Source organism: Asparagus officinalis, chromosome 2 (assembly GCF_001876935.1).
Source record: "Asparagus officinalis chromosome 2, Aspof.V1, whole genome shotgun sequence".
NCBI lineage: Eukaryota > Viridiplantae > Streptophyta > Magnoliopsida > Asparagales > Asparagaceae > Asparagus > Asparagus officinalis.
In genome coordinates this window covers 83,021,636-83,036,901 of record NC_033795.1, presented here as the reverse complement: position 1 = coordinate 83,036,901, position 15,266 = coordinate 83,021,636, and the positions used below count along the sequence as shown (strand labels likewise).

Here is a 15,266-nt window from a genome sequence, read left to right as displayed (position 1 = left end):
AGGAAAATAGTACTTGTTCTCCTATTATGACTAGAGCTACTACTTGAACTTTTTTTAATAGGAAAAATTTTAAAATTGTCATTTTTTGCTAAACATTTATCAAAATTCTCTTTTTGGTATGTTTTCTAAGTTCGCTAATCCGTGATTTTTTTAAGTTGGCTCTAAACATACGGGACTACTAGTCCCGTATGTTTTCTGAGTTGTTTTTCAAAATCGACCGACCTATTTTGTTAATTATTTAGCAAAATAGTCTATTTTGCTAATTATTTAGCAAAAAAGTTCTATTTTGCTAAAATTCCTTTTTTTTAATTCAAAGAGGGAGGCCGGATTTGGGGAGAATTTTGTTTTCCCTAGTCCTCCTCCTCCTCCTCAATTTTGTTTGCCCTAGTCCTCCTCCTCCTCCTCCTCCTCCTCAATTTTTCTCATCTGGTCCTCGTCCTCTACTTATAATAATATATACTGCACCCCATCAATCAACAAAGCTCCAATTAAACTCCTCCTCTGAAACCAACAAGGAATTATACTCGTCGAACCCGTCGTCCCTCCCTCTCGACATAGTCTCCGACATCCTCATCCTCCTCCCCGTAAAAACCCTCTCGCGCCTCAAACTAGTGTCCAAATCGTGGCTCTCCCTCATCTCCAGCCCCTCCTTTAGGTCTTCCCACCGCCGCCGATCCGAACAGAACCCTCTCCTCCTCGTGGTGACCTCCGAAAGCGACGGTGTGGGACACCGCCGGACCCACTTCCACGTGCTAGACTACTACAATAAGCTAGGAGGAGGAGGAAAAACCCTAGTCGACCGTGTAACCACAGGCTACTACTTACCCAGCCTCGACCTCGTCTGCATGTACAATCCCGACGACATCTACATCCGAAACCCTGCGACTGGGGAGCAGATCGCTTTGCCTAGGAAATCTTCGGGGTTTCCCGAGCACGGCGGCCAGGCGGTGGCATTCGCTTACCTTCCATCTACAGGGGAATACAAGGTGCTCCGTGTGTTCGGTGCGTCTCCTTTCTTCAGTCTCCAGCACCCAATCAGAAGAAGTGAGGTCTTCACACTTGGGTCAGGGAGATGGAGGGAGATCAAGCAGGGCCCCCCCCCTTTTTGGTTCATGACGAGAGCTTGGCCATCGTCGATGAAGCCGTCCATTTCCTGCCAGATATTTTTACATGGCGGCTGGCTGTCGATGACCTGCACGACGACGACAACGAGACAATAGCCCGGTTTGATCTCAAGAGGGACGAATGGTCAGAGCTACCGCTGCCCGGCGTAAGACATTTCTCACAGGACTCTCGTGACGGGGCGTGCTTCTACCGCTGCCCGGCGTAAGACATTTCTCACAGGACTCTCGTGACGGGGCGTGCTTCTTTCGCCTGACGCAACTGGGCGGATCGCTGTGCATGCAGTGCTCGGGGCCATCAAGGGTCGATCTGTGGCTGCTGGAGGAGGGCCTTAACAGCTGCGTGTCGTGGGTGAAGGCGTACAGCATCGATCGCTGCTGCTATCCTCATCAGTTCTGCGTCGTCCACGCGGAGAAGGATGGAAGAGCGCTGTTGGAGAGGTGCGACGGCAAGCTGCAGGTCTACAACCCAGTGGAAGAACGAGTTGAAGCGACGATCTTTAGTGGGGAGGGCAGCTTCTTCGGGGTCAGCTTCTACGTAGAGAGTTTCATGGCTTTGGACGACGAAAGTTTCGAGTCTTTAAAGAAGCAGGAGGCCATATAATCTTTAATTTTAATTACATATAGTTTTTTTCCCTGGCAACTTGATTTGGATCTAAGTTATGCAACTAATTAGTTTTGAAGTGCCTATGATACAAGTTATGTGGAGGAAGGAAATCTCAGGTTATATATACAGACTGGATTTTCCTGCTAAGAGATTGTGGACTGCATATTAAACATTTGTTTCTGGTTCTAGTGCAGGTAGAGATTTAATTTGTGCACTGCTGTGGTTTTTTTTTTGGCTGTGGTATTGGATGTGCAGGTTGATGAGGAATAGTACTTTGCTCTGGTCATGAGATTCATGATCAGGTGAGATGCTTAAAAAGCAGACTGAAGTTATTTTTGGCATAAGAAAGTTTGATAGTACATAAATGACCGTCTTTTTTTTGTCAATGAATTAATTTTATTTCATTCACCAAATTGAAACAGTTATTCACATCAAGATCTCTTCAGAGAGAAAACTAACCAAAAAAACATCAACTTATCTAACCAACCTTACAAAGATAAAAACCAGTCTCTATTTACCGCTGTAATGGAATTGTTCATGTAAATGGTTAAGATATCAATTTTGATATTCCTAACCACTTGGATTGCTGTTCTTGATTTCTGCTGAAAACACCTGAGATTCCTCTCCCTCCAGACACTATATATAGCCGCCGAAATTGCCATCCTCTTCAAATTCTGCTTGAAGCCATTTCCTCTTAATTTGGTAGAAAACCAATCCATCAGTGTATTCCACTCACAGGCTTGCCATTCAAACTTAAGCCATTCCATTATAGATAACCACACTTCTCTTGAAAAGGAGCAGGTAAAGAAAAGGTGATTTCTGTTTTCCAAAGCAGTCGAACACAGATAACAAGTGTTTGTGTTTATAACACAGATATAATAGGATTCGGTGAGGGTTAGGGTTAGGGTTTGGGTTACGATTAGGGTTAGGCGAGGGTTAGGTGGGGGGGGGGGGGGGGTTGATGGTGAGGGTTAGGGTTAGGGTTAGGGTTTGGGTTTGGATTAGGGTTAGGCGAGGGTTAGGGTGAAGGTGAGGGTGAGGGTGAGGGTTAGGGTTAGGTGAGGGTGGGGGTGATGGTTAGGGTTAGGTGAGGGTGGGGGTGATGGTGAGGGTGAGGATAAGGGGTTAGCGTAACTATTATATCGCTAATTACTCAGAAACTACACACACCTTACACTCATATTTTCGAGCCGTAGAATAGCCCGTCCAATAAATACTATATATAATCTCTTTATTTACTTGTCACATACGCGTACAGGATCGTTGGCGGATACGAGACCATCTTGTTCGGTCCGATAACTTTTTTGTACGCGTATGTGAGAGGGGGCTTATATATAAATATTTATTGGATCTGTCCAGTTTGGACGGGTTAGGTATGTAAACATGGCGTGTATATGTATTTACTTGTGTTCTTGTGTACTTTCTTTTCGTCAGAGTTTCGGCGGCGCTTACTCGTTGTTCTCCGTGTACAAATTGCGGAGGGATATGCATGAGTATATCCTTCCCACTATAGTGTACTCGGAGAACAGCGGGTAGGTGCTGCCGAAATTTTGACGAATTGAAAGTACACTTGAACACACGTAAATACATATACACGTCACGTTTACATACCTAATGGGATAGAAGCCTTCCTCTGATAGCCGGTCACACATACGGTCCTCTGAACACACGTTTACATCCCTAAATTAAAATGATATATGTCGGGATATGCTCACTTCCATTAATTTTTAAATTATAGATGCGGACAGTTCCTGACAAATCGTTCATGAGCATACCACGTGATCGAAGACATCTAGACACCCGGTACAAGGATGGGATAGAAGCTTTCTTAGCCTACTCTGACACAAATCCTCTACGGTCGCTAAGCGGGTCGATTTTCTGTCCTTGTAAGAATTGCAGGAACGGTAAAATGCTCGCTAGGAGTGACGTAAGTTTTCATCTGTCAATCAATGGATTTGATAGCTCTTATGTATTTTGGAGTCATCACGGTGAAGGCGTCCCGGTGATGCAATCAGAGGAAGAATTCACTGAAGTCAGCAATCCGACAGTTGACACGACTGATATGTTAGAAGATATTCTTGCAGCGCCGTCAGTGAGAGATGTCAACACTAATGATATGTTTCAAGATGTAGATCGATTGATGAGACTTGTTGAAGAAAACGAGTCACCGTTATACGAGGGGTGTAAGGAGTTCACAAGGCTTTCTTTTATGCTGAGGCTTATTCATATCCAAACACTCAGTGGGATGGCTGTTACACATTTTGAGATGTTATTAGATTTGATGAGGAAAGTCATTCTAGGCGGCGAGAAAAGCATCCCCGCGACCTATTACGAAGCTCACAAGATTGTTGATACGCTGGGGCTTGATTACAAGAAGATAGACGCCTGTCCTAACGACTGCATCTTGTACAATAAGGGTAATGAAGCTCTGGAGGAATGTCCGACGTGTCATGTATCACGTTGGAAAGGAGAAGCTACAAGCACATCCGAAGGTGGTGCATCCAATAAGCAGAGCAAAATCCCTATGAAGGTTCTCCGATATTTTCCAATTATTCCTAGGCTGCAGCGGTTTTATATGTCTGCCGAGCTGGCTGAGAATATGCGATGGCACTCGACCGACCGCAAAGAGGACGGAACTCTGAGGCATCCTGCGAACGGTGAGGCATGGAAGCACATTGACCGTATATACCCTGACTTCGGTAAAGAGTCTCGGAATATTAGGCTGGGGCTTGCTAGCGACGGATTTAATCCGTTTGGATTAATGAGCTCTGCTTGGTCTACCTAGCCAGTGTTGCTGACAGATGTGTATGAAGCAACCGTACATGATACTGTCACTTTTGATCCCTGGAAGATATTCTCCTGAAAATGACATCGATGTTTTCCTCCAACCATTAATTAACGACCTGAAGCTTCTCTGGGAAAAATGTGTCAGCACTTATGATGCTTATAGTAAGGAGTCTTTCTGTATGCGGGCAATGGTCATGTGGACAATTAATGACTTCCCGGCATACGCTAACCTGTCTGGATGGTCGACAATGTGTTGATGTCCTGGGATTCAGCAGCGAGATTAGTAGATAATCCCGAGTTAGTGATGGGGCTTGGGGTTGAAACAGACGATGTGGGTTCCCTGATCCCCTTAGGCGACTGATCCCCTGTTTTAAGATAATAGAGCTGAAAAATGAACATGTTAGAGGAGCGGAGTAGGTTCTGTTGGGATTGTGTATTTGATTCTTTGTATAACTTTATGAGAATTAGATAGGGTTAGAGATCTATCATGATTAGGAGCTTGGGTCTCATCATGATTAGGAGTTTGAATCCTATTCTAATGAGGATGTTAGGCTAGAGATATGATTTTGGTTTCCCTATATATATTCTTCTATTGTTTGAGGAAAAATCAAGGAGAGAAGAGAGAGCCAATATTCTTGTAATCTAGAGTTAGCAGAGGGCATAGTCTGATTCAAGAATATTGTGCGAGAGGCGAGGGTTTCGTAGTCTTTATCCGTGCAAAATATTACATCATTGGGAGAAGGTTTCGGAGTCTTTGTCCGTTCAAAAGATTGTAAGGAGATGGCTTTTGAGAGAATATGAGGATTGATTATATATGTGAGGTTGAGAGATTGAGAAGCGAGAGTTGAGTGGTTCCTCTTGTAGTTCTCCCTGATACATAGTAGATTTCTCGTATTGTTGCCCGTGGACGTAGGTCGAAATTGGTCGACTGAACCACATCACAGTAGGCGGGGAGACTGAAATCCCCAACAAGCTCTTCGGTGATATCATCCGTTGATCAAGTCTGTATAGAGCTTGAGTAGGGAAACAATGAACTGAATAAGTTGTGAAATGTGCAAATGATGAAATTAGTTAGCCAGAAAGGGCATACCTGTGGCCCCGAGGGGGGCTTGCAGGTCATCCCCTTCTTAGTAGGCGATGAGCCTACATATACCCAACTGAGAGGGGTTGAAGCGTAACTATGACCGAGTCTAGGTAGACAGCTGAATCGGCAGATAGCTAATAGGTGTTGACTGCCTATGCGATGAGTCACTGATCTGATGTGATGGTGATTGAAGAGGTATGGAGAGTGATGAGACATGAAGACTCGTGGCCCTAGCAATGATGATGATGGACAATTGTTGGCGTGGAGTTCGAGGACAAACTGCCTATTGATATGGCTCTGCAAGCTGGACGACAAGTACTTTGTCGGCCTCGCAAGTTGTCGACCCGGCTCTGAGTGCATGAGGGTGGCCGACTCAAGTGATGAGGTCGAGTGAGAGCTTGTCATGACTTTGCCTAACTCGGAAAGGGTCGCATGCCCATGCTACCCGAGTCTCCTCTAGTTGGGGTAAGCTAATCTCATAATGCTAATGTGGGACTTGTGTCGACTCCAAGAGAAGGATTAACACGGTCTAATTATTGACATAAGACAATGCATTATTTTAAAGCTGATGATTGCACTAATACACTATTCTAAGCACACAGATACAATATCAGTATTTTGATTGATACATTATCTAATTTTATTGATATTTATTATACTAATGTTACTTGTGATGATACAATATTTTAATTGTAGCCATATAATATTATGATTGTGTAGATTTAGAATTGATGGCGAACACCTTCTCGTCTGATTTTCTATGGAGGGTCCTTTATATATAGGATTTTTTTTTCCTCACCCCCACTCCACGATATCAATCAGAAGAAAAGGCCACCTTCAGTGAAATCTCACAAGTATAATATTTTGATCGGACGATAAACATTTTACTTTATTTAAGCTTTTAGAAGAAGGATTACTTTTTTCTTCAATCATGTTTCCTTTTAGAGATGGAGTAAAGAGTGTGCAAGCTATCTTTTGGTTTGCTTACGTATAAACAATATTTTATTATTCTTTTAAAGAAATAAATTGAAAAGCTCCGGGTAAGAGCTAATTGGCTAAAAGATTTTACTTCACTTCTCTTATTACCTGATTGGATGAAAGGTAAAGAGGGGGAGGAGAAGAGAAATCTAATTTTAACATTGTTTGGGAGTTTTATTTAGGGGTAGGAGGGAGGGTTGAGCCAAAATCCTACACCCCAAATTAGGGTGTAATGAAGGGGAAGAAGGAAAGGAAGGGGACCTTTTCCCCTTCCTTCCCTTCCCTAAGTCGTCTCCCAAACATACTGTTAAAGAGATAATTGCGGCCCTATTGATTACATAGGGCGCATATCCATGTGTCTCTAAAAATACGTTCTCTCTTTACCAAAACAAATCTGGAAGAAATCTAACATTCACGCGTGTTTGAAAGTGCATGCCCTAATGTCTAAATAAATTGGAAATGAATTAAGAAAAGGATAAGGATCATTTCACCTTATCGTGCATTTTTACAGGACAAATGAATCAAAATTTGTATGGATCACTTTTACCTATTATAGCCTACAAGCATGTCTATATAAATTAAGACTAATATTGGAATGCATAGAGAAGTCTCAAATGAAGGTCTAATGCCCAGTGGAATCCATCTAAGCCAAGGTGGATGGGATTATAATTCTACGTCTCTGTGATCGACCGTTATGATTCAGAGGCATAGAGTTTGATCCCATCTTACCTATCGTTACTCCTCGCCAAAGGCAAATTTTGTTTCCCTATATTTTCTTATTTCTCTATAGGAGAAATTTTTAAAACAGCCCATTTTTCAATTTTATTGTGCAAAATCGACCGTCTCAGAAATTAATTAGCAAAAACAACCGAAAAGGGTCGATTTTGCAATTACGGAACTGCACGGGACTAGTAGTCCCGTGCAGTCCGCCTACCCCACTAACTCCGCTTTCTTTTCGTTCGTTTCGTTCCTTCTTTCCTTCTGCGATCTCGTGACCACTCTCCCCCGAAGAAAAAAAAAACCTGCTGGCCTCGTCGACCCCCGCCGCCGATCACCGCCATTTTCCGTCGCCGCCGATCACCGCCATTTTCCGTCGCCGCCGATCACCGCCATTTTCCGTCGCCGCCGATCACCGCCATTTTCCGTCGCCGCCGATCACCGCCATTTTCCGTCGCCGCCGATCACCGCCATTTTCCGTCGCCGCCGATCACCGCCATTTTCCGTCGCCGCCGATCACCGCCATTTTCCGTCGCCGCCGATCACCGCCATTTTCCGTCGCCGCCGATCACCGCCATTTTCCGTCGCCGCCGACCCCGACGCTCTCGTGACTGAGCCTTCAACCCCCCCAAACCCTAGCCTTCAACTTCGACTTCGACCCCCTGCCATTTGCAGTCGCCGCCTAACCCTAGCCCTCCGACCTCGTCGCGCATCCGACACCATCGACGCCCACCGAACCCCCATTCTCAGGTGTGTTTTTCTTTTTAATTTTGCTGTTAATTTACATATGAGAGGGTTTATCAATTATTTTTTAGAGGGATATTCATCAAATTTTGCTAGAATTGGGGGAATAATGTTTTGGCTGTTAATTTTGCTAGAATTGGGTAGGATTAGTTTTTATTTTGTGCAATAGGATGAATAATGTGGTTTGGGGGTTAGGGTTTAGCAATTATTTACAAATGATGAATAATAATTAAGGGTGTAGCCATTATTTGAGATTGATTAAGGTAATAAATTTGATGTTGATTTATTCAGATATTAATAGATTATTTGCATATGATGGACTGTGTATTTTCAGTTTCGATGACGAACTCCATATCCATTATTTGTTTCTTTAATGGGAGCCTCGGCGTCGGAGTGAATAATTTGCCGGTGTATGATGGAGGTTCTCGGAAAATGTTCATGCTATCTAAGTCGTGTAATTTTGATGGAATGACTAGGGAAATACACAGAGTTACTAAAATTAAGAAAGAAGAATATACAATTAGGGTGTTCTTCAACTGTCCGATAAATGAGAGTAGAACTATTGCCGTGGAGATTACCGAAGATGAGGAATTGAATGACATGAAACAATTAGTCGAGAAGCAAGCGTCAATTGAGTTGTTTATTGAGAAGTATCCGATTCAGGAATTTGCCCAAGTTTCACGACCTCAAGGAGAGTTTTCTCGGATGCTTGACTTAGACAACGAGTCGATTGGTTTTATGACATCTCCAAGTCAAGAGCCATGGTCTCAACCACAACATTTAAGTGAGTATTCTATCGGTGGGACGTCAACTAATATATTTAACGACGCTTCAGGTCATGTTACGGGTTACCCACCAGTCGGAGCAATTATAGAAGATGAAGCAGATGATGATTCAGATCATTTTGAAGAAGATGGCGTGCAAATTGATAGCATGCATGTGGCAGCTGGAATCGATGATGACGCCCGTTGGATGGAGCAATTTAACGTTAACAATGATTATGTGGAAGCTGAAGATCCGTTGCCCGACGAGTTTCATAATGAGGATTGGATAAATACTTCTCAAGCTGGATTTGTTGATGTTGGGCCAAATTTACAACGACCTGAGGACTTCACTTTTAAAAAAGGGGATCTATTCGAGAGCAAGGAGGCACTGATCTTTGCAATCCGAGAATGGTCCATCAAGAATCGGGTCAAATTCAAGCCGGTAAAAACTAATGCAACAAACTACAATGTGAAATGCTTCTTTAACGATAAGAATGAAGTAGAGAACGCAAATGAGCAAGATGAGAGAAATAAAAAATGTCCTTGGTTGCTAAATGCCGCTGTGAGAAAATCATCAAATGGGCAATTTGTAATATGTAGATATTGCGGACTTCACACATGTTGCAACCCGTCGGTGGATGTCGATGATTATTCTGCATCTTCTTCTTATATATGTAAGCTAATTATGCCTGAAGTTAGAGCTGAACTTGATCTGAATGCAGGTCAGATATTTCAGAGGGTATATGACATGCGGGGGATTAAGATATCTAAATATAAGGCATATGATGCAAGGAGGAAAGCGTTGTCTAAAATTTTTGGAGATTGGGAAAAATCATATGAATTACTTCCACAGTATCTTGAAGCTATCAAACGAAATAATCCGGGTACTGAATACGAAATATTATCCGAAGAGATTGCACCGGGTATGGAGAGGTTCACTCGCGTGTTTTGGGCATTTGGTCCTGCTATTAAGGGCTTCACTTTTTGTCGTCCGCTATTGAGCATTGATGGTACACATTTATATGGAAAGTACAAAGGCGTGCTTCTTGTAGCGACCGGTGTAGATGCAAATGGCGGGTTATTTCCTCTAGCATTTGCAGTCGTGGAGGTGGAGGATACGTCTAGTTGGAAGTGGTTTTTTGAACTTATATACAAGTGGATTCCAAGTGTCCGTGCGCCAAGAATAATTACCTTTATTTCGGATAGGATGAAAGGAATTATAAGGGCGTTACATGAGGGTTTTAGTGCACCACATCACCATCGATATTGTTTAAGGCATATAAGAGATAATTTCAAGAAAAAACACGGTGAGATTAATTTGCAAAATCTTTTGTGGCAAGCCGGGTGTGCGACCGACACATTAGTGTATGAACATTGCAGGGAGAAAATCAAGTCTTTGTCATTAGATGCACATAATTGGATTGAAAATAACTTGAAGCCTCAATTCGAGCATCGGTGGGCATTATGTAAGGATGAGGGTGTGCGGTTTTGCATGATGACGACTAATTGCTCCGAGAGCTTTAACGGCGTTCTTAAAGGAGCACGAGCTATGCCAATACAATCTTTGGTTGCGAGAACATTCTATAGACTAAACGCATACTTCAACAAAAGGCGTGGTGATGGCATAGACTGGACAACACGTTACACACCAAAAAATGAGTCCATTTTGCATAGAAGAATTGAGGCAGCAAGATCATGTCAAATTACTGTATTCAACGACAACGAATGGCAGGTACAAGATTGTGACGGTATCTACACCGTTAAACTATTTGATGTTGATTGCACTTGCACATGTAACATACCACAACTCCAAAAAATACCCTGTGCACATGTGCTTGCGGCTTCTTCTAATCAGCCGGGAGGTGCTAGAATTCCCAGAAATCGGTATTGCTCGCCTTGGTATTCAACAGCTCACTATCAAAAGACATATAGTGAGAGTTTTCATCCACCTGATGATAGTCGGTATTGGCCTGAATATAATGGACCACATATAGTTCCACCTCAGTACCGGAGACAAGCAGGTCGACCACGATCTGTGCGAATTAGGGGAACCATGGATCAAGGGCGAGAAGGAGTGGTCAAGCACAAAAAATGTAGTCTTTGCAAACAACCGGGACATACTCGACCTCGTTGTCCATCTAGACACAATAGATAGCAACTAATTGGTAATTTATATCATTTTTTTATTTTTATATACTTTAATAAAGAAACTGAATTACTATATGATTGATTATTAACATGTGTATAATTATATGTGCAGGTTTGTACACCATGGATCCTGGGCCGGTTAGTGATGAGGTCTTATATGACCAGGCTCAGCATCGTTCACATATTATATCCTGTACAGAGGTAATTCAGTTACTTTATAATTGTAATATTTGCATTTACATAATATTGCATTCTTATACTATCATTGTCTATACAGAGAGGTCCGAGTATCGTTATGGTTGATCATAGCCTCAGCCATAGCCGTTGGCGGTTAGAGGATGAGCGTATCATAGCAGCTGTGGGACGGGCCGGCTTCTTGACTTGTTCAAAGCTTCGTTGGATAAAGCTCGATTGGCCCCTACTGATTGCGTTGATGGATAGATGGAGACCTGAGACCAATACTTTCCACTTCCGAATGGGTGAGGCTACCATTACTCTACAAGATGTATCCGTGATACTCGGTCTCCGTATAGATGGTCCGTGCATTACCGGCACTGATAGTGATGTATGGCCTCGAAGATGTGAGGAGTTGTTAGGTGTAGCTCCAGAGACTATGCCTAGAGGAACTATTAAGTTGAAGTGGTTGAGAGAGACCTTCTCAGTACCGTTGCCTGTTGATGCCCCACAAATTTTGGTTGACCAACATGCACGTGCATACATTATGCACATGATTGGTACTATATTATTTCCAGATTCAAGTAAAGATAAAGTGCATGCGAGGTATGTGTATTTATAATATGAATCTGTATTTCATTGAATTAGCTTATTTTAATAAATTGGAATATTGTGAATATGCTAGGTGGTTACCACTCCTCGAGGACTTGGACGTATGTGGTACAAAATCGTGGGGTAGTGCTGTTTTGGCGTATTTATATAGAGAGATGTCAAAAGTGGCACTTATGCAAAACAGTGAGCTTAAAGGGTGTCTAAGCTTATTGCAAGTATGGGCATGGGAGAGACTTCATTTGAAGCCAAGACTATGCACGCATTTACAATTAGATGGACAAATTCCACTGGGATGCAGGTATTGTATTTTTAGTGTAGCGAATATAATTGTAGTTATCATTGTGGTACTAAATGTATGATAAATATTTTTTTGTAGATGGAATGTCGAAAAATGCTATGACGAGACCCCGGCTAGACAATTAGATTTCTACCGGAATGAGCTTGACCGTATGAAGATTTTTCAGGTAATTCTCACCGAAAAACATGCGTTTTTTCTTCTACATACTGAAAACCCAATTCTGATATGCAACTGCATTAAATTATTGTAGATGGAATGGGAGTCCTACACCCAATTTCTACCTCAGCTACCCCCAATATGCACAGAATACCAAGTTGTATGGAGAGCTAGAGTTCCTCTTATATGTTTGGAGATAGTAGAAATGCATGTACCGGACCGCGTGCTTCGACAATATGGTCTTGCACAACATGTTCCGCAGTTTGTTGAAAAGATAGAGAGGAAGGCAAAGAAAGGAGGCCAACAAATAAACTGGATGATCGTGCATCAAGCTTTTATACACAAATGGAATGATAGGCATTTTTGTATTGTCAACCAAATTGAACCAACTCCTCGGGAATCAGATTACTACACTTGGTATTGGGACATAACCCAAAGATGGATACTTCATTCGACCACAATACCGGTTGAGTCGCAAAGAGGATATGTGCCCCGGGGTATAGATAAGAGAGAATTAGTAAGTATTTTCATATTTTGATTTAAGTCTATTTTTATTGGTACTTTATGTGTTGAAAAATTTGCAGGTATCAGCAATAGATGAAGTTCAAACTCTTGTAAATCGTGGCTTGGAATTGGCTCGAGCAGGTACGATAAAATTAAATCTCAAATTTACATTCTGTAATATCAAATTTAATATGAAATTTTGTTTTTGAACTATCTATCGCAGCAGATAGAAATCCCGAAGCACATGAACATGTATCAATATATCAGGCTATAATGCAGAGGCTTCAACGATCGTCATGATGGACGGGAGGTATTGCCATTCGTATATACACGACAACAGCGACATAGTTGAGGACGATGCAGAAATGACGATGAAGCTGGACCTTCCCAACGTGTCGACGATGGAGCTGGACCGTCACAACCACAAACGCAACCGGATCACGAACTCGTCGAAGGGCGGTATGGAGGACGACGAAGACAAAGGAGGAGGAGAGTTCTTGGATGTATGTAAACTACAGGTTATATACATTACAAAACTATTTAGGGATGTGATTTTTGGATTTGTAGTCGATAATATCGTGTGATATGTTTGATTTGTTTGATTAGTGGGAGTTTGTGGTGTTATTATGTTGGATTTGTTATTATGTTGGATTTGTTTGTTAGTGGGAGTTTGTGGTGTGATGTGATTAGTTTGATTTGAAATGAGTATGCGGTGAAATCAGTATGTAATTTGTTAGTGGGAGTTTGTGTGGATGTATGCACAGGGACTACATGAAATGCAGTGGTGAAATGAGTATGTGACTTGTTAGAGGAAGTTTGTGTTGATGTATGCACAGGAAATACTTAAAATGCAGCCAAAAAGTGCACAAAATGCTGAACACCAAGTGCACGGAACTAACAGTCCCGTGCACTTCGTTTCTCAACGAAATGCACGGGACTGCTAGTCCCGTGCACTTCGTAAAACACCCTCCGCCGCTGCTGAACACCAAGTGCACGGAACTAACAGTCCCGTGCACTTCGTTTCTCAACGAAATGCACGGGACTGCTAGTCCCGTGCACTTCGTAAAACACCCTCCGCTGCAAAACCGACCCTTTTCTTTTGAAAATAGTCTGTTTTATTAATATTTTTCAGTATAGGTCGATTTTGCCCATTAAATTTTAAAAATGGTTGGTTTTAAAAATTTCTCCAAAAATTTAACATTTCACCCACGAAATAATATCGAGTTGAGAAAGCTGATCACAAACAGCTTTTGCACTTCGACAGGTCTAGGGGGCTTATTGCAAAAGGACACCCCAGCATATGGTCATAGGCGTCATAAATTAACCAATGTTTTCGAATTAATGCCCGTAACGTTCAATTTTGTCTGTATCCCAAAACGAAAAGATGACCCAAATGAACGGTCCAGATCTAACTTAATTTTGAAAAAGGCCGCTCTTTTCCTATTTGGAGAAACAAAACCCTTGGATTTCCTCAAACGGTAACATTTCAAAAATCTGAAGAAATCTCTCTGCTCTCTCCGATCTTCGTCCCTTGGCTCGCGAAGGAAATAGGAAATTTTTGTAAAGCGGTAATTACCAAAACCCTAACCCTAAATATTAGGGATTGATCCAATCTCGGAGCATTGCTTTCTCGATTTGGTTGCGTTCCTTTTTTTAAGGGGAAATTTGGGGGTTTCTGTATGAAATCAGCTTTCTAGATACGGAATTTGATCTTTTTTTTGTTTCCTTATTTTGATCCCGAGCTGCTAGCTTGTATTTCTCATTGTTCTGCAGAAATGTAGGGATATGAATGAGCAAGTAATGAATATACTTTAATCCAAATTTCCCCTTCCATTTCTTTAGATATTTGAGAGTATTTGAGCTTGGAGAATACCAGAGTAGAGACGAAATCAAGAAAATTTTAACAGATAAAGAAAAATTCATGAATATAGAGTCTAATTAAAATGAGCAATTAGTACATTTATGTTGAGATATATAATTTGAAACTCATATGATTTTAGATATAAATTTGTTTAGAGTCAACATGGGCAATTTAGTATGCATTTCATTAGCACTTGAAATATTGCCTTCTCTTTACACTGTAGACGAACCATATATGTTGATTTTAAATCTTTGCGGTGACAATAAAAAGAAATTAGTTCAATTTGTTTGAAAAAGTGAGTTAACTAGGAAAGAAGGATTTAAGACTGATCAAGAGTGGCTTATGGTTATAGAATTGCATCATGACCATTCATCTGATGTTTACGTCAATGTAAAATTAGGAAACTTTATCCTCTTCAACTAGCTATTCTGACCTTAGCCTAATGTTTACCATTTTTTGTCAGGTTTCTTGTCAGAAACGCATTATCAGTTACCCTTTTCCATTATTAAGGGTTCTGATTTACTCTGCTGGTCAGGATAATTTTAGTTTTTTTCCCCGATAGTTGGTATTCCGCTTCTTGGAGATGGCGACGACTAGGGTACCTGGTGCTCCTTCGAGGTTAGGAAAAGGAACAACGTCTGTACCTACTACTCCAGCTTCAAAGGCAGAAAAACTGCCAGCATCAGCACCTTGCACACCAGCTTCAGCTTT

General features: G+C 41.8%; 2 protein-coding genes across 2 annotated transcripts; both read left to right on the top strand.

Moving 5' to 3' along the window:
• LOC109831899 lies at nt 9,531–11,151 on the top strand. Its single transcript, XM_020399373.1, has 2 exons — nt 9,531–11,024; nt 11,119–11,151. The coding sequence occupies exon 1, from the start codon at nt 9,551–9,553 to the stop codon at nt 10,955–10,957; it is 1,407 nt and encodes a 468-aa protein (XP_020254962.1). The 5' UTR covers nt 9,531–9,550; the 3' UTR covers nt 10,958–11,024; nt 11,119–11,151.
• LOC109831440 (serine/threonine-protein phosphatase 7 long form homolog) lies at nt 10,857–13,375 on the top strand. Its single transcript, XM_020398762.1, has 9 exons — nt 10,857–10,967; nt 11,063–11,151; nt 11,228–11,730; nt 11,810–12,034; nt 12,113–12,200; nt 12,285–12,707; nt 12,775–12,835; nt 12,962–13,197; nt 13,358–13,375. Exons 2-9 carry the CDS (start codon nt 11,074–11,076, stop codon nt 13,373–13,375), a joined length of 1,632 nt encoding a protein of 543 aa, XP_020254351.1. The 5' UTR covers nt 10,857–10,967; nt 11,063–11,073.